Source organism: Balaenoptera borealis (genome assembly GCF_965194805.1).
Source record: "Balaenoptera borealis genome assembly, chromosome: 21".
Taxonomy (NCBI): domain Eukaryota; kingdom Metazoa; phylum Chordata; class Mammalia; order Artiodactyla; family Balaenopteridae; genus Balaenoptera; species Balaenoptera borealis.
In genome coordinates this window covers 19897243-19916991 of record NC_138880.1, presented here as the reverse complement: position 1 = coordinate 19916991, position 19749 = coordinate 19897243, and the positions used below count along the sequence as shown (strand labels likewise).

Here is a 19749-nt window from a genome sequence, read left to right as displayed (position 1 = left end):
TAGGTCACAGGCTTTGACAAGGAGTTCCAAGTCAAACAGAACTTGATGCCCGGGATGAGGGCACAACCTTCCTGGAAGGGCTGGAGATGCTTTTCCAAGGCATACATTACAATCCCCCAGTGAAGAGATGCTGGTCAAAAAACATCTCCAAAATGAATGAGTAAATGTTGCACAGCCAGAAGCACATAGGGCAAAGGACTGTAATTCTCCAGCATCAGCTGGGGATCGATTGCAATCAAAGCTTATTCAATAAAGATGACCTGACTAGTAACCTCTCTAATTCTATCAGACTGTGTGGGAGGAGAAAATAAATCCATTAGAAGAATCACCGACAGCTGCTTAGATGCGGACTCCCTGTAAACACAGCCATTCACATCAAAGACCTGAAGCTGTTCGCTTTTTTCTCTCCATGGGCAGTTAAGGGGAAAGATCTGACCTGAGAACAGCATCTAAATATCCACACTAGAAATTTGCTGGGTAGCTCAGGGGTTCCCCTAACCAGTTGTATAAACTGGGACACCTCACTCTCGTTTTACCATTCCTCATGAAACACCCCATAGGAACACATATACTTTTCCAAGAACAAACATGAGAAGTTGAGAAAGCAATGATAGTAGGGAGGTAAAAATGTAGAATGATGAGAGCCTCTTTTCTCTACCCCCTCTGGAACCCCACTCCAAAATGCCCTCAATATCATTGCTTAAAGTATCATTTTCTTAAAAGAGCAACTTCTAAGATTATACTTCTATTTCAGGATAAAGACCTTAGATTGATACATTTTTTTTTTCCAAAGCATCCATCAGAACACAGTTCATCACGCTTTTTTTTGAGATGTAATTGACAGCTCAACTAACATATTAGTTTCAGGTGAACAACATAATGATCCCATATTTATATATACTGCAAAATGACCACGCTCTCTTGAAACACTTTATTCGCTTGGCTTCCAGGACATGGCACTATCTCAGTTCTCGGTCCATTTGGCAGCCTTCCTCATCTTCCTTTCCTGCCTGAGTCCAAAGGGCTGAATCCTCGCAACTCCTCTCCGTCTCTAAGCGGCCTCGCCTGTCCCCTTGGCACTAACAGCATTTATATGCTGAGACCTGCCTTGTTCCTGTCCTCACTTTGCCTCTAAATCCAGATCTGAATATTCTGTCGCTTACTCAGCACTGCCACTTGGAAGGCTAGGAGGCGTCTCAAATTGGACGCGTCCACACTGAACTCTAGATGCCCTTTCAAATCAGCTCCTTCCCCGGTGTCCCTTTATCGGCAAATGGCAACTCTATTCACCCAGTTGCTCAGAACATAAACCTCTGAGTCACACAGGATTCTCTTCTTTCTTTCCAAAGCCACGTCCAATCCAGCAGCAAACCCTCTTGGCTTTGCCCTCAAAACAGACCCCGAACCCAGGCTCTACTCCCTACATCCGCTGCAACCACTTTCACCTAGACTATTAAAAGAGCTCCCTATGCAGGCTCCTGGCTTCTACCTAAGCACACCTACCTTTGAAAATATAAATTAGACCATGGGCACTCCTCCGCTGGAGACCCTCCAGTGACTTTCATCTAATTTAAAGTCCGAAGTCTTCCCACACCCGACAGGGCATTGCCAACTCCCGTCTCACTTCTCATGCTCCTTCAGCCACAGTCACCACCAGGACACCTTGAAGCTCATGCCCTTGGCTTCGTGGCTCTTCTTTCAGACAAGCAGCACCTGCTTCCTCCCCCTCAGCTGGCCCCTGACTCTCCTATCCAAACCCCACACACACTGCCCTCGTCGGCCCTCTCCATCCTCTTACCCTATCTTATAGGTTCAGCTGTGTCTCCAAAAAGATACATTGAAGTCCTAACCCCTGCAACTGGTGAATGTAACCTTATCTGGAAATAGGATCTTTGCAGACATAATCAAGTTAAGATGAGGTCATTAGGTATGGATACCAAGGGGGAAAGGGGGGGGTGGGATGAATTGGGAGATTGGGGTTGACATATATACACTATTGATACTATGTATAAAATAGATAACTAATGAGAACCTACTGTATAGCACAGGGAACTCTACTCAATGCTCTGTGGTGACCTAAATGGGAAGGAAATCCAGGAAAGGGGGGATATATGTACATGTATAGCTGATTCACTCTGCTGTACAGTAGAAACACTATACTCCAATAAAAATTAAAAAAAAAAAAAGATGAGGTCATTAGGATGGGCTCTAATCCAATAAGCCGGTGTCCTTATATGGAGACCCACACACAGAGGAAAATGCCAGATGAAGACACACACAGAAGGAGAAGATGGCCAGATGACAACAGAGGCAGAGATTGGGGAGATACAGCTGTAAGCCAAGGAACACTAAGAATCGCCGGCCGCCAGCCAAAGCTAGAAAGAGGCAAGGAGGGATTCGGCCCAGGGTCTCAGCTGCAGCATGGCCCTGCTGACACCTTGATTTGACTCCTATCCGCCAGAACTGTGCGAGAACTAAGAACTTGTAGTATCTTAGTTTGTGCTTGGTTACAGCAGTTCTAGGAAACTAATACATCCTGATTATTGATTTTTCACGCCGCTTATCAGTTCCTGAAATGCTATCTGTACTTGTTTGTCACCTGTCCTCTCCATTAGACTATGAGCACCGCAAGGGCAGGGCTTTACAACCTTGTACAGGGGCAGCCATCAATCCTCAGAACTTCTCTCACTGCTCTGGCTGGCACGCTGCCGGTCTCTCTGTTGCCCCTAAACTTTCCTCTTTTTCAGCTCTAAGGATCAGAGATGATTTTGTATGTCAAACACACAGACCAAGATCCTAAACGCTTCAAAACATTCATTATTTGCATGTGTGAACAATGAGAGTTTTTACAATTTTTTCATTATAAGGTTTTCGGAACTAATTTTTATCCTTTTTCCAAGGAATAAACTGAGTCACAATAGTGACACAGAGTACTGGTTAGAGACTCATTTTCAGTGTCACTCCCCTTACCTTCTTAGAGATCAGGCTGTTTTGCCCTCACATCATAATGAATCTCTTTAGTTTCCCCAGAAAGGGAACCTTCACAGGACCGAAAATAAGCCCACGTTAGACTGAAGATCAAATTAGTATTGATCAAGGGTCTGGCGTGAGATTGACAAAACAGCAGTAACAAATCAATATTTATACTTCATCATTTGCTCTCAACACTGGGTAAAAATATGTAGATAACAAAAGCTGGTAAGGACCTGTGATGTTGTACACTCTTTTATGTAAAAATAGCAGCACCGTATCAACAAACACAGTGGCATGTATTCCATACACATGCTGAAAATCAGGTGCCATGAGCCACGTCTGGCTCTAAGTGGCATCTTGGACCTTTTATTAACTGTTTTCATGCCTCACTTTCATGCCACAAGAGTGGCATGCCCTTCCAACTCCCACTCTTCATGAGAAGAAATAACATTACTTCTAAAAATTTAAAGCATTTTAGAATGAAGCCAGGCAAACTTTGCTGGGTTAGAGCAGATGTACACCCAGTATATGCTTACAGGGAATTCTTTTACTATTAGAAAGCCTCTCCTAGAAGTGATCAGAAAGATGGAAAGGCAGTGGGAGAAGTTGAGTCACGGGCCAGTGTCTGCAGTTCGTGCTTTGGGATGACCCAGGAATGTACCATATTCCGACTTGTTAATCAGAGGCTGGCACTGGACGGGCACCCCACCTAAGCCACTCTCAGTTCCTGGTCCCAGCCAGCCACATGATAACTCAAACCCGAGAAAACATTCTTAATAGGTTTAGAAAAACTTATATACTTTACTGAAGCAGATTTACTTTTCTAATTATGTGTTCAATGTTTTATTCACAAATAGTTTATACTATATATTTTACTTTTACTTTTAACTTTTAAAAACAAAGCCACAGTGCTATTATCACATCTAAAATTTATCAATTATTTCTTATAAAATATTCAGTCTGAAAAAAAAAATATTCAGTCTGTGTTCAACTTTCTGATTGTCTCATAAATCTATACTGTTTGTATAAATTACATTTGACAAACAGATGCTAATGGATTCAGGCAGCTGTTTGTAGTCATGGTCTGGGCACACATTAGCTGGGAGAGATTCAGGAGGCAGAGGCTGAGGCCGCCTGCCGAGCCCCTGTGGCAGGCATCTTGGGTGAACTGTGTAACCAAGCGAATGGGCCACTTGAAATTATTTTGTCTGACCGTCTCTTGCCCTATTCAAAAAGTGATACCAAATACTACATTTCCATCACTTCAGCGATCACATACGAGGACTTGCCAGGAGCAATTTATTATTGTATTTTACACCGTGAACTCACGCCAACTGTTCTCTAGGCAAAGAGGACCTGTTCCTCCCCGCCCCTCCCCAGGAGAAGCACTGACTACACTTTATCCAGCAAGGCTCTAGGCTTAAGGAGCCTCACATTCAACTTCAAGTCCCACAACCATTTTGGACTTTGCAAACCAGAATGTGGTCTTTTTCTGGCAAATGCTTCTAGTTTCATGGGAAAGAAGGAAGGAACTGGTCAGGACTGAGTAGTGGATAAAAGATGTGAGCCAGGGTGAGCTGCCTCCAGCGGGAGGTTGCATAACAGCAATAGCTGCTTTTCAACCAAAACCAGCAAAAATAGTGACGGTAGAGCAGAATTCCAAGGGAGATTTCAGGATACCAGGATGTAACAGATGCAAAACATACTGCACGAATAACACCAATCGAAAAATAATGGAGCCAACCAAACAATTAAATGTCAACAGAAATATAGATAATAGACAGAGAAATACAACAATACGCGCGCACACACACACACACACACACACACAATATAGTCTGGCCCTGTGGTTGTGAGTCTACACAACAGGGTGGGCCCAGGACAGGCACACATTCAAAAAAGTTCAGCGGCACAAGGGCCCCCATATGGTGTACAAAAGTCCATGTCCTTCATCTTCTCCCCTCCAATCAGATAAGAAGTGTAACAGCTGTGGGGTTTTGAGTCGTTTGGAGAAGGTCTGATACCCAGAAATATCTGGCCTAAGACTTAGACCAGATAGGCACATCTCGCAGGATTCAAGCCCACGCTGGTTTATGAAACGAGTCTAGGACCGCAGATGGGGGAGGAGGACTCTTCGAATCTTGCAAAAGGCTCAGTTTAGGTGGAACCCGCCCCCACGAGCAGAGACCCGGGGCGAACGCCGCGCGGAGGTGGCAACGATCCGCCGCCCTGCGCCACCTCCCAGACCGACACGTTGACACTGGGGGCTGGACCAGGGGCTGCCTGGGGTTGTTCCGTTTGCCGGCAGCCGAGAGCTTTCCAGGAGCGCAGGAGCGCTTCTGGTGGGGATCCTAAGGGTCAGAGCAGCTGCCACCGTCCCAGGGGCTCCCAGGGGAGGTGGAGAGAGGGAGGTAAGGAGACCCTCCTGGGGGGGGGGGGGGGGGCAGGTGCACGGAGTAGGGAGCGGCTCCAGGGCTGGGCCTCGGAAGGTCTAAAGTTAGAAGAAGACCTGGAGGACGACGAGGGCTGTTGGGGGGGTGGTGGGGTCCGGGATCAAGTCAGGGCACAAGCCGGGTAGCCCCCCACGCAGAGTAACTCACCGTCCTCCAGCGCTTCGTGCACCAGCAAAAGACCCAGCAGCAGCCAGACCTTCATCTTCAGCGCAAGGGGTGGGGCAGAGGTGCGGGGCACAGCAGGTCCGAGGCGCGCGGAAAGCGCCGGGCGAGGGCAGGGGCGCCGGGGGAGGCGGCGGGCGAGGGGCGGGCGCCTGGGACGCCGCAGCTGGAGGATTCGGTTTCACGAGGAAGAACAGATTTGGGGGGAAAGTTTGGGGATTTTTCTTTTTTTAAAAAATTCTGTGTAATGTAACCTCTCCTGCCCCCTGGCGGAGCCGTGAAGCGCTGCGCTTTTTCCCGGCGCCGAGCGCGAGGGCTGAGGGTGAAATGTCAATTATAGCAGCCCCTCATCGAGTTCCCCCAACGCTCGGCGTTTCACGCAATTTACCAACTTCAAGCAGGCCCCGCGCAATCCTGCGGGTACTGATGGGGTCACATTTAACTGTAGCTGTCCAAATGTCACCAGCGCTCTCCCCACCAGCTCAAGTACAGCCATAATGCTCTGTAAAAAGCGCCCCCTAAGTATTTCTCTCCATTCCCAGCAGGTCTCTCACTTGCTCTCACTAACGAGACCACTGCCCTCGGTTGTCCCGGCTCTGCAGCCAGCCCTGTACCTGCTGGACACGGCGTCTCTCTTGCAGCTGAGACGTGAGAGCCCTGGGGCTTCACCGGGGAAGGAGCTGCTCTGCCTTCAGAGGGGCCCACGGCAGGCCAGCTCCTTCCCCGGTGCCTGGCGGAGGTTTTGGAGAAATTTCTCCTTCCTCTTTTATTCAGAAGTCCCATTGCCCTACATACGACTCAATTAAGCGTTCAGCAGGGACTGTGCCAGAAAACAGATCCAAGTAACAGCATCAGGGGCCCCTCCGGACTCCGAGAAATTGACACCTTGGCTTTCGCTCTTGCGCTGGGGCCTGGCGTTCCGTCTACACCTCCTCTGCCTCACTCCACACGCCCCCACGTCCTGCGGGCTCTCCCTGCCGCCTATGAGTCAAGGCCGCCGCACGTTGCCATCGTCCCTCCCTCCCTGCCCCGCTCACGATGTTACCGTCTGTCATCAGCAAGGGGCCACAGCCTCCTGCTCGGTCTCCCTGCCCCTCCTTCTTGCACCTCAGCCCATTCTTTCTCCAGCTATTAGACTGATCTTCAAATGCAACTGTCAAAAAACTCTAACCCAACTAAAAACCCTTCCAAGGTTCTCCAGCAAGGCTCCTGCTCCAGAGTTCCCCGGCCCGGGGTTGGGGGGTGGAGGCATCTTACAGCCCCGCCGCCTGCTCGTCTGGCCCTTCACGCCAACAGCACGCTCCCAGCGCCCTCGGCGCAGTGACCACGGGGGTCCACTGCTCCCGCGGCCCCCTCTGCCGCCAAGAGTCCCCTTCCCCCTTCCACCACCTGCCTGCCCTCTCACCACCCCCAACCCCTGGCCGAGCTCACCCTACAAGGCTCAGCTCAGACCTCGCCTGCTCCGGGCTGGACTAAGCGCTTCCCTAGTACAAATACTTCATGGTAGCAGCTACGACAAAATGCAGGACTCAGCGGTGAATCTGGTTGTGCGTCTTTCTCCTGCACTCTCCTGAGTTCAAGGGCAAAAAATGCGTCTTATTAAATTTTGCATTCTACCACCAGTTTCTGGAAAGTAATACTCATGAATTAGGAACTTACCATGTTCCACACAGAGCATAAAACCCTCAACATGCGTTTCTTGTTCCTTGTATCAACATCAAACCTACAAGGGAGGCTGTGTGGTTAGTTTCGGCCCCATTTTATCGATGAGGCGGCCCAAAGGCAAACTGGTGGGAAGTCTTAATCCAGGTTTTGTCTGACACCCTTGTCTCTAGGTCGAACCCTCACGCTTGCTACCAGTTAAAATGAGCTGTTGAAATCACTAGAAGTGAAAACTTTCCAACAGGGCCCTCTTGACCATAAAGTCACTCCTCAGAAACTCCCAAGACTGGAGGCAAGTACTTTGTGACTTACCTGATAGGCTTGATAACAGAGAGCTAAGATGGCAAAACAACCAGATGAACGGAGTTGCAACCCATTCCACAGAGAGAGGGAACACACGGTCTGTTCTACCCTTTGAAGGAGTCGGGAGGAGTAGGTGGCTGCCGTAGAAATAGCCATGAAAAGAAAACAGCTAAACTTGTAATGAGTCCTTAAAAGCTGAATGCAGGCTGGCGTGAACATTTTGAATCCTTGGGAGCCTCAGACACAAGGAGAGCCCAGAATCCTTCAGCAGCTCTTTCCCACAAGCGTCTGCTGGTTGTTTACTAGAGAAAAAGAGACCAAAAGGCAACACATATGAAGAGAGTTGACGTTAATGAGGGTTGCACTCAGCTACTCCACCTGTGTTTTCTTTTATTTCAAAAACTTTTTTTCAAAATTAATTAATCCATTAAACAATATTTTAAACCACCACAGAATTATATAGGACAGGAAATGATAAAAATAATAAAAATACCCTTTCATGTCCCCGACCCTTCTAGCTATAAAGTGTTTCATAGTAAAGATGCACCATAGTTTAAATTTTGCTCCTGTTTATAGATACTTTGGTTGTTTTAAAAAACTCCTTTACAAAACAATGCTGCAATAACTGTCCTTATCCAAATAGCTTTATGCCCATGAGTATTTCTATAACACAGATATATAGATAAAAGTGAAATTATTCAGCCAAAGGCCATGATATTTAGCAATTTTGATTAATGCTGCCAATTCAACAAAGCTGTTCCTATTTATAGCCAATTCTACTTTCTTTGGGAGCCCATGAGCCTACGCATTTCTTCCCACCCACCAGTCCTGGACGTGACTAATCTATTCAATTTTTACAACCTGGGAGGGGGAGACCTCATTATGCCATTTCAATTCCTATTCCTTTTATTACTATTGAGGATGGGCATCTTATGTTTTTATTAGCCATTTGTCTTTGAAAACTGAGTTCTTTTTCTTATTGCCTTACTATAGTAGAATCTTAATATGTTCTGGATAATAAGCTCTTGGGTGTTATACATACTGCAGACATTTTCTTCTAATCCTTTGCTTGTGTTTTAGTTTTGCTAATGGTGCCTTTCTTTAAGAAATACAACAAATGTTTAGCAATTACATTTTTCAGTAATTTTTTTCATGGCATCTGGGTTTTATATCCCCTTAGATGGACCTTCTCTGCCTCAAATCAGCAAATTATGTGTTTTATATTTTCATCTAAAACTTTTATAATTTTGTTGGTCTGTTTAGTCTTTAAATTTATTTATTTATTTATTTATGGTTGTATTGGATCTTCGTTTCTGTGCGAGGGCTTTCTCTAGTTGTGGCAAGTGGGGGCCACTCTTCATCGCTGTGCGCGGGCCTCTCACTGTCGCGGCCTCTCTTGTTGCGGAGCACAGGCTCCAGACGCACAGGCTTAGTAATTGTGGCTCATGGGCCTAGCTGCTCTGTGGCATGTGGGATCTTCCCAGACCAGGGCTCGAACCCGTGTCCCCTGCATTAGCAGGCAGATTCTCAACCACTGCGCCACCAAGGAAGCCCCTGTTAAGTCTTTAAATCCATCTATCATTTTTTAGTTTTGGTATCACAAATTACAAATCTAATTTTATGTTTATGTTTCCAATTGGATGATCAGTGTCACATTATCATTCGTTAAATGATTGGTTCTTTTCCCATCTTTCTGAATTGACTTTTAGTGTGTATTAAATTACACATGTACATGGGTCTGTTTCAGTTTTGTCTATTTTATTCTATTGATCTTTTTATCTGTACCTATAGAAACACCACAATGCATTAATGGGTACCGATTTATAGTATGTTTTGTTATTTGTTTGGGCAAGGGATGCCCCCATTATTGATCTTATGTTAATTATGCTTGTACATTTTCTCTTCCAGATGAAGTTTGAAATCACTTTGTTAACCTCCATAAAAACTTTGTGTTTTGATTATGATTGCATCGAATTTATATTTGGGGGAAGAATGGTCATATTTACAATATTAAGTCTTTCTATCCCAGAATGTGTCATAAAGTTATATATATTTACATTTGTTCAAGTCTATTTTTATGTCCCCATTATATTCTATAATTGGTGAATGCTGGTATTAGGACAACAATTTTGAAATTCTGTAATCCCAAGCCTGCATTCTTAAGTGTATTTTGTGTCAAATACACTTTAGCTAAATTTGGGCTACCTATGTGTGTGTGTGTGTATGTGTATATACGTGTGTGTGTAGTTATATAGTTAAGCACTTATATAGTAATAAACACATAGTTATATTTTTTCCATGTAAGTCTTACTTGTTAATTGTTAAACTTAGTTCTTATTTTTACTTGCTTATGTATTTGTTTTGCTATTATGAATGAAATTTTCCCCCATTACATTTTCAAATTGGCTAACTGGTATATAGAAAATAATTTTGGAATTGTATTTTCCCAAACCTCTGTCACATATACTTTAGCTAAATTTACGTGTCTAAACTTATCCTAGGTCTGTGTTATGGTCTGAGTTGTGTCCCCCCACTTCCCCCCAAATTTAAATGTTGAAGTCCCTCACGGACATAGAGAACAGACTTGTGGTTGTCAAGGGGGAGGTGGGTGGGGGAGGGATGGAGTGGGAGTTTGGGATTAGCAGGTGCAAACTATTACATATAGGATGGATAAACAATAGGTCCAACTGTATAACATGGGGAACTATATTCAATATCCTGGGATAAACCATAATAGAAAAGAATATAAAAAAGGATGTACATATATATATAACTGAATCACTTTGCTGTACAGCAGAAATTAACACAACACTGTAAATCAAATATACTGCAATAAAAAAAATCGATGTTGAAGTCTGAACTTCTAGTACTTTAGAATGTGGTAAATTAAAGAGGTAATTAAATAAAGGTAATTGAAGAGGTAATTAAATAAAATGAGGTCATTAGGGAGGACCCTAAACCAGTATCACTGGTATTCTTATTTATAAGAAGAGGAAACTTGGATATAGAAACACACACAGAGGGAAGATCGTGTGAAGATTCAGGGAGAAGACAGCCATCACAGGCCAAGGATCTGGGCCTCAGGAGACGCCAACCCTGCTGACATCTTAATCTCTGACTTCTGGCTTCCAGAACTGTGAGTAAATACATTTCTGTTGTTTAAGCCGCACAGTCTGTGGTACTTCGTTATGGCAGCCCTAGGAAGTAATGCAGTCTGTTAGGATGGGAGCGAGGGTTACAAGAGATATAGGGGCTTTCCAAGACATGTAGCTGATAGTCACAAGACTTACTATCCTTGAATGAGACAATCACAAGATGACTCCAAATTTGAAAAATAAAACTGCCAAAGCTGTATTTTTTATAGGTTGTATTTCACTGAAAAAACCCATCTGCTTTGTCTCTAGGGTGAGAAGGAATTTTATTATTAGATTCTCTGTTTGCATCCATCTTCTCCATTCTTTCTCCAACAATTGCTGTAATATTGGCCAATTAAAATAAGCATTGCCTTACAGCTCTAAGTCAAATACAGCTTGAAGCCTGGTTTCCTAAGGCATGATCACTTTTTGTATGTTTGTGTTTGGTCATCGTAATGGACCCTCTTATTTAGTCTAAATAGTTTTCAGTTGACCTCTTGGGTTTTTAGATAAACGATCATATTACTTGCAACAGCCAGCTTTTCTTTCTTTCTTAGCTGATGCCTGTCTGCTTCCTCCACCACACTCTTACACCGGCCTCTAGTGTTTGCAGCCCACTGACCCCCCAACCTCATGAAGCGTGGGGTGGCTCAGCGATGGAACAAAGCAGGGGGTCCAAGCCTCCCCTGAATCGTCAGCCACTTCCTGATGCTGGAAAAGAGGAGCCTGATGACACAGAATCAGCCTCCTAAAAACAGCCTTTAAGTGTTGAATCATTATGTTGTATACCTGAAACGGACATAATAGTATGCGTCAAAAAAAAAAAAATGAAAAATGAAAATAAAACTGTGTCCAGGGAACCACTGTCGTACTTGGGAGGGCACAGCTTTATCCGAGCGACTGTGCGTTATCCCCTCTCTCCAAAGAGCAAGGGCAGCAGCCCCTGGCATTGGCTTAACAAATGGAGACTTGGAGAGAAAAGGGGAAAATAGCAGAAGGAGAAGCAGAAATCAGGAAATGGGAGAGCGAGAGAGGTAAGTGTGATCCAGGGGTGGGGAGCAGGCCGCGCTTATAGACTTGGGTCTGTAGAAGCACATTTCTTTCAAGTTTCTTTAGAAGCACAGGTTGGTACAGTGTGTATCTGATGGATGTTAAGAAGCATCTACCAAAGGCTGAGGTGCAATTTCAGTGCTTCCATCATGATGTTCTTTTTTGCGAGCTCTTTCATATGTAGCATTTTCATTATCAATCGTAATTAATGGTAATTGTTTATGACTGCTTTGTTCTGAAAAATCTCCCCACTCCTCTGCTTCCTCTTACTCCCACCCCCTTCAAAGTGGTGAATAACATCAGGCATTTGTTAGGTAAGCTAAAAAGAAAAATCAGCCCATATTTTGGACATCTACCCCCCCCCACCCCCAAAATGAGGATATTTCACTTCTCTAACTAGTCCTCATTAACTATAGTAATACCACTAAGATGATTTTTTTAAATTAGTGTTTTAAGCTTTGAGCAGGAGCTAACTTTAGTGGTTTTAAATATAGCTCTGAGAATCTCATTCTAATATAAATGCTAGACATTTTCGATGCTCCCAGAGCCACTCATCAAGAGACACCATGGGGTAAGGTAAGGATCCCAGAACCCTGGTCTACTTAAAATGGGGCAAGAGAAATTACTCTCCTAGCTCCAGGATATGGCATGCTGTAAAGATGTTCCACCTGTTGGCTGGTTACGAGCGCCTCTAAATGGCTAGGGGAACACAGACAACTATCAGCTAAAATGTAAATGACTCAAAAACCTCCATCCTCTCCTTTCTTTACTCAGTGGTGCCCTCCTTCCTACTTCAGCAGTCCTTTGCCTATTTGCTTTCTCCTGCTTACTTGCTCTAAATGCTCACTTTTTGAAAAGCATCTGCTGTCAGTCATTTACAACTTGGGCCAATTTAAGTCAATGTTCCAAGAATACTGACATTTTAAGTCTGATTTCTTCCAGGGCAGTGAAGCTCTTGGTTTTTGCTTGAAGAAATATCAGGCATTAGTGAGTGGATGGGGGAAGATCCTGGAGACTTGGAGACTCAGCCTTTGGGGAACCCCAGAAACCTGAATCATGACGATGCCGTGGTCCTTGTAGGTTAGGGAATGCAGAGCCCAGAAATGAGCTTGCTCTCCATCATGGAGATTTGGCCCTACCCTGAGCTGTACGGTTCTCCTGGGTAGGGAAGTCTCTATCTTGTGTTTCTATCTTCATGTTGACTGCTCCAGTCTTAGTAGAGAGTAACAGGGATTCTTTACCAGAGACTATGACTTTTGGAATCTCTGATACCTAAAAATATCTAAGAGTTGGCTATGAATCTGTTACTAAGAAAGGTTCAGGTAAGTACATCAGTATTGAGCTGAGTTTCTTTCTAGATAGTTTCACCCATACTTTGACCTACTTTAAAAGACAAGTCGAGATAATGTGATAATGGTTATTTTGTCCTTTGAGAATTTTTTGGAGATATTTTATGGGATGAAATGAATCACTCTTTCCACACAGACAGATGGGGACTTATCAGCACAGTCTCTCAGCAATCTACTGGCTTCCTAAAATGGAATTCTATCAGTGGCCTTCTTTAAAGAACACTAAGGAGATGGTGGTCCTATCTCCAGGAGTTCCTGGCTGGACCCACAGCCCGAAAACTGGGGTCTTGTCACCCCAAGACCCCACTCAACAGAGGTAGCTATAGTTGCTCACACTTTGCAGCTGATCCCATGGTGCCAGCACAGAGGCGGGGCCTCAAAACCTAGTTAACAATACTAATCAAGCCAACAATTAGCTAAATTAGGTTTTAGGCTTCTATTTGGGAAATACCTTGCTGTGTTAGCTTGGTTTTCAATGCAGGCTAAATTGATACTAAAGTTTATTCAATTCACCATGGTGTTCCCTCCAATTTATAAAAACCAATAGCAATTAAGTGTGTACACAATGACATTTCAAAATTAAACAAGCTAATTTAGGAGATGTGCAATTTTAAGTAACTTAGAGCCATGTTAGAAAACTCTTTGACTCCTCCCTCCCCATCAAAGGGTAAAGAGGGCTGAAGTTAGTAAATATTTATTCACTATACTGTAAAAAATTTCTGTTAGTTATACATAACTGATCACCAATTACTAAAAGCTATGATTTGGTCGGAAGAATATCAAGGAGCTTCTTGCAGACAAAAGCAATGTCAAAGAGATTAGTCCATTAAATAAATGGCAGTTGAGGTGGTAGGATCTCAGATGTGTGGTCCTGGGGTGGCATGCTTCAGGCGCAACTGATATTATTTGGACTGTGCCATGAGGATTGAGTATACGTGAAGACATCTCTTTTATCTTATAGGACTTGGTATTCATACGGTAGGCTGCCAGTTGAATATTCTCAACAGTAGATTTGTCTCCATTTAGACTGTACTATTGATATATTTCTGAGCTGTAAAGCTTCCTAAATAAAAAGGCAGTTTAAATTAGGTAAGTGTGAAATGTATGCTTTTGGTAGGTGTGATACATATGCATACTACACTATTATAAGTCATATTAAAATTTATTTTAAAAATACATGGTCATGTTAGAAAGCATATTTTACAGTGGTAAAGCAGCAGCAGTTTTTATTCATTACAAATTCTAAAAAAGAATCCAACTTTATAAGTAATACGGAACACTGATTATCATTAAAGACATTTAAATTTAAAATTACCTACTACACAAAAAAATCTCTATATTCGCATAAGACCAATGTATCTGTTGGTTTTTACAGACATAGAATTTCTGCAGGGTTTTAGGCCCTATCAACAGCTTCTATTAAGTACAGTGATAACAAAATAAAGCAATGAAACAATTGGGCACCAAAGATGAAGAGCCTGTCAACCAGGCACGGGCCAGAGAAACCTGTCCTGTTGGCAACACGAGGTTCTTTACCAACTGAGCCGAGGCCCACGCGCTTTCCTGCCCAAGGCTATTAGTGCTGGTGCAGAAACTGCAGTGGGCCAGTACCTATGGTGCCAGTTCCAGGAAGCAGCCGTCCTTTCCATGAGTCATAGAGGTTCCTTGGTCCTTATCATTTACCTTGTACTCATGGGCTATTTGGGGCTGAAATTAAGGACCCCAAACTACCTTAGTTTCATGTGAAGTCTTTCACTTCATATCCTACCCTGTCATCACAAGCCCCCACCAACGGGGTAGCTGTAGACACTCACACTTTGCAGCCTGCCTGACCCAGGGCCCTGGTTATGACCCCCATGGAGCTGCTGTCAGTGGTCAGTGAAGGCTCTTTAAGGCCAGAGATTATGGCAGTGGCTTCAGCCGTGATGAATAAAAGCTAAGATAGTGCTCCCAGCAAACAGGGCTGCCAATTGGGTTGAGCCATAACAAAATGCATTTGAAACGAACATGACTGAACTGGGTACATATAAACAATAATGAAGTTACGAAACCCAACCACTAAACCAACAACCACAACAATAACAGATCAGGCCTCTCAAAATTCAGAAACCAGAAAGCCATTAAAAAATGTTTAAATATGATTATACAAGGAGATAAAAACAAAAAACAAAACTCAGCTAAACAACAAAGTCAAGCAACCTCATTTTCACATCTACGTGTCTGAAAAATGACCTGTGCTGGCATTAGTTCCTACATGAACTTTGGTACTTTTTCCCTTGATGTTTTAGGACAAGTTAGAAAACGTAGGTAGAAAGCATACAGAGAAGGCACTATTTTGGCACTAGTCAAAAACCAAAAACAAACCAAAAAAACCCAGTTAATCACAACCCCCCAAGAAATTCACACTAATCATGTGAATATTAATATTCCATGATGCACACTCTAAACCCAATCCTTTAAAATTCTGTGGACATTGTGCTTTTAGTTTGAATTGGACTGTCACTTGAAGCACATCAGGAGAAACCCAGACAGGGAACATCAGAAGCAAGATCACAGGTAAGTAAGAGTTGGAATCTTGGCACAATTTTATCATGTGGTTTATAATCTCAGAATATGCTGATCTAAGAGGGAAAAAAGCTAAGATTAATCTGCTCCCTCGGGCAGTATCAGCATTGGCGATGACTTTTCCGTATTCTCCCTGCATTCAAATACGTTTTGAAAATAGTTTGGTAAATATAAATTCTAATTCGAAAGATTTTAACATCTACCTGTAAATACCCAGGACTTAGAAGATATTATGGCTAATATTTAAAATAAAAAAAGTTTAAAAATCTTTTATTCAGAAAAATTTGAAGAAGACAGGACCTTGTCTTTTAAAGGAAGGTAATTCTGAAACATATTTTCTATCAACTGTGGTTGATAACAGTAAAGTTTTATAGATATCATCATTAGTTTTTCGTTAATGTATATCTCTCAAATGACGTTTTGGTCTTTTCCTGATACTCATCTCTGGGGAAAATGTGATTAAGCAGTACTCTGTGTTTCAGTATACATCAAAAGTTCTAAATTTTCTCATAAATAGTTTTTAAACTTGGATTTGCATAGCTACCTAGTTAAATGTAGGGTAGGCATGGCCTTTGTATGGTTATTCACAAATCATCTTTCTTTTTTAAGAGTATAAAATAAAGGTGCTATTATTAAAGTTTCTCACTGAGAATGTTCAGAGAGCATATTTCTTAGTGCAAAAAAGAAAGGTAATTCAAGCTGTTTTTACTCAGTCACAATTAAGAGAATGTATATGTATTTTTTAATTTCTGGAAAGGACTTTAAGTGTGACTGATTACTAGTAAAAGCTGTACAGAACATTTTGGCAATCCTAGGAAAGTAAAAACAACATTTTGTTCAAAAGGTTATAAATTCAAATGTAGGAACAGAGAGGTGATAAAAGGCCTGGTAGTGCTGGCTTTCCCTAATAAGCACAAACCAAGACAGAAATGTCAGAAAAGGTGCAGCAGAAACAATAAACAGAAATCCCCTAATGCCCCCGCCCCCAACTCCATTTCAGATTATAAAGCACCTGGTATAATGTACCAGATTTCAGTGATTTCATATTAGAAACATTATAAATATATCTTTCTTAAAGAATCTATCTATAGAAAATATTATACATATAAAATCGCTATATATTTCAAAATAGTTTAAAACCTAAAAATTTTGCATAAGCATACCTATCAATATAAAACATTATTTTTTCTCCATCAGTTGGGTTTTTAAAATCTAGACAACAGTATTATTTCCAAACCCCATCCTAAACCCAGCTGACTTCTACACTGACGTTTGAAATATACACACACATATATATACGTGTATATATACACACTCACACATACATACGAACATACATTTGAGTTTTCACAGGAAAAAAGCATAGTCACGGATAAAGCATCTTTTCATAGACATTTGTATTTGTAAAGTGTTTCAAGGTAGAAAAATAATGTTTAACTAAATTCTGCTCCTAATTGAACACAGTGGGCATAATAGTTTTAGCTGCCTGTCATGTTTTAAACAAATTTCTTGATATTGTTACAGTAAAAGTTTTAATATTCACATATGAAATTCTTCATGTTCCCTGTGTGAAGGGCCTGTTCTAGAATGATTTCAGAAAAAAAAGGGCTTCTCAGTATACTGCAATAACAGCAAGGACTTATGATTAGGCCCACAGTGCTTACAGAAATACTTTACGCCTTGCATAGCCAACTCTTCCTCTCCAGTAAAACATGCAGCTTAAAAGAATTCTGGGCTTCAGATTTTACCGTGTGCACCCTGGAAATTGTGGAATGTTAGTACTGAGTTCTATGTCAGAGATGCTACAACACTAGCAGCCAGAAACCCAGGCCTTCTACCTGTTTATTGGATACTTAATCACAATAAACTCCTCAACAATCATAACTTGCTTTTTAATGAAAAAAATAAAGTGACATCTCTTGGAAAAGCTGTCAGAAAATAAATGTTTTCCTTGCCTTTGGATTAAGCTGGTCACCTGGGCTTGATAATGTTCTTCCTGGAAATATAACCCATACATATGTAAGTGTTTAGACTCAGTCTCATCTAGTGAACCATATAATTATTTGTAAGAAAAATAATTCATGAGAAGCAAAACACACTGCAAATAAGTAGTCCACTATTAGAGAACCCTATAAAGTAAAATACAGTAATTAGAGAATCTTACATTTAAAAACAAATTATTTACCCATACAAAGGTTATTGTGTTTCTATGGCTTTAATTCAATTTGGTTAATTTTTCAGCTTGACATTTTAAACAATCATGTATTTTACCAAAGTATTCTATCCCCCAACCACTGATGGGTTTTTGTAGAATACTAGAGCTTGTATCAATAGCTTTAGTGTGGTCATTTAAAAATAAATGAAATAAAAAGTGCTACACAATTTATGGGATGGGGGAAGAAAAACATCCCTGTTTCCAAAAGAAACATCAGAGGCAAATTAGATCTGAACCCCTAAAATTGGGTCAAATGCCCTTTAATAACTGAATAGGCACTTTAAAATCAGAATAGGGGAATTTTCTCTTCTTGTATCCCTTCATTTTTTCCCTTTTTTTGGCGTGTAGTAGAAAGAGAATTCGCTACTGAGTTAGAAAAAAAAGTTGAACTGTGATTATTTATTAAGCAATGGAAAAAAGTATGAATCATTCCACCAATTGTGTGATCTGGGAGATTCTACTGGCTTATTTTAACTGACTTTTAAAACAGGGGTGCTTGGGGTCTACTTGTCCAAGCACATGTCTACTCTGATCTTCAAACATATCCCCATCTTTGCCACTTACATGAGCTTCCTGCCCATGGGGACCACGTTCACTTTCTAGCACAGAGGGTCCCAAGTAGATCACACTACCTCTCTCAAGCCCCTGACTGAACTGGGACAGGGCAGGGGGCAATATATCATTCACAGAAGGTGAAGGCCTCACATTTAAGGACCACTGTTCTCAAAGAAGACAGCAGTTCAAAGGGGTGCCTGACATCTGATGACACCGAGGGCCACTCCTGCCCTGCGCAGTACAGCAGACACGAACACTCCTATTGGCGAAGGTTTTAGCAAACTGTCACACCTCACGGAAGAAAAATCTGTACTAAACCCACTGCTGGCATTTATAAGTTGTAGAAAAGGCTCATTTCCTATCCCCTCCTCTTACTCCAGACCAATGACAGACACTGTGATGGGTAAATGCATTTTTAGCATGTTCTAACTTGATATTAATAAAGCCTAATAAGGAAAAGCAACAGCTATTTCCCCAACCACACCCAGCACATACAAAATATTTTTCTATTCCGTGATTACCTCCATTTCAGTATGTGCAGTATATGCTACCGATTAATGACAACACTGGAAAAATGCAATACAATAATAGTAAAACACCAACAACTTTTAACATTGATATTCCCCAACATATACAAACATATACACACACACTCCCACGATCCCACTATCTGGGGGATATTCATCACTGAGGAGCGAGCTCAGGGTGCTTTCCCTGGATGCATAATTCACCATCTGAGGAGGTGCTGTCCAGGCGAGTAAGTATAAATTAGGGTGAACTGTGTCTGCAGCAAACCGATGACAACCTAGCACGATGATGACATCCGTCACGGTTCACTCCAGGTAGGACATGTACGTGAAGACTGTGGACCAGCTCTGCTCCTGCAGGTACTAGCATTCACTTGTCTTTTCATGGAATATGAAAGGTAAACTCAGGTTTCTTTGGTGATGGTCATTTGCTTGAATGGCAGATTTTTCTTCTGTCTCTGCATTAATGTTGTCTGAATAAATATCTTCATCATCATCTTCATCCCTCGAATTACCCTCCAGGCTGTGTCTAATGCCATAAGCGAAGTAAATCAGGAAACCTTTTAGAGAAAAAAAATCAGTGTTTTAGGTGTGTCAGAAAATGGCTGTTTGTATGTGGAAGATTTAATACAGAACTTAATAGTGCCTTTTGCCTTCTCTTTCTGTGCTGTTTTAGAAGGACGGAATGCAAGTACAGGATATCCCATAAAAGGTCCCTGACAAACATTTTCCCAGTAGAATGTGCTTCTTCCTTTTTAACCTGCAATCTTTATATGCGTGTTTTTTTCAATAAATATTTTT

At 42.1% G+C, this 19749-nt stretch overlaps 2 protein-coding genes and 2 long non-coding RNA genes across 12 annotated transcripts in view; 2 read left to right on the top strand and 2 right to left on the bottom strand.

Moving 5' to 3' along the window:
- The window catches only part of LOC309619573, a 39971-nt gene extending 38623 nt beyond the window's left edge, over nt 1-1348 (top strand). The window contains exon 3 of the long non-coding RNA XR_014239038.1: nt 4-1348. This is a non-coding gene — a long non-coding RNA (uncharacterized lncRNA). The remainder of the gene's footprint in view (nt 1-3) is intronic.
- Nucleotides 1-5971, bottom strand: part of PDGFRL (platelet derived growth factor receptor like) — a 46740-nt gene extending 40769 nt beyond the window's left edge. The window contains exon 1 of one of the 2 annotated variants that reach the window (XM_082374812.1): nt 5574-5971. In XM_082374812.1, the coding sequence (XP_082230938.1) occupies nt 5574-5628 (55 nt within the window). In that variant the 5' untranslated portion in view covers nt 5629-5971. The remainder of the gene's footprint in view (nt 1-5573) is intronic. The other variant, XM_082374811.1, reaches the window with a different exon arrangement.
- LOC309619574 lies at nt 3949-9613 on the top strand. Of its 2 annotated transcripts, none has more exons than XR_014239040.1 (2): nt 3949-5384; nt 6134-9613. It is a non-coding gene; the product is annotated as an uncharacterized lncRNA (long non-coding RNA). The 2 variants fall into 2 exon arrangements; XR_014239041.1 differs by having other exon boundaries at nt 6131-9613.
- A 4682-nt stretch (nt 9614-14295) lies between these two features.
- Nucleotides 14296-19749, bottom strand: part of SLC7A2 (solute carrier family 7 member 2) — a 71772-nt gene continuing 66318 nt past the window's right edge. For 6 of the 7 annotated variants that reach the window (XM_082374795.1, XM_082374794.1, XM_082374796.1 and 3 more), the window contains one exon: nt 14296-19508. In XM_082374795.1, coding sequence (XP_082230921.1) covers nt 19312-19508 — 197 coding nt within the window. In that variant the 3' untranslated portion in view covers nt 14296-19311. The remainder of the gene's footprint in view (nt 19509-19749) is intronic. The other variant, XM_082374792.1, reaches the window with a different exon arrangement.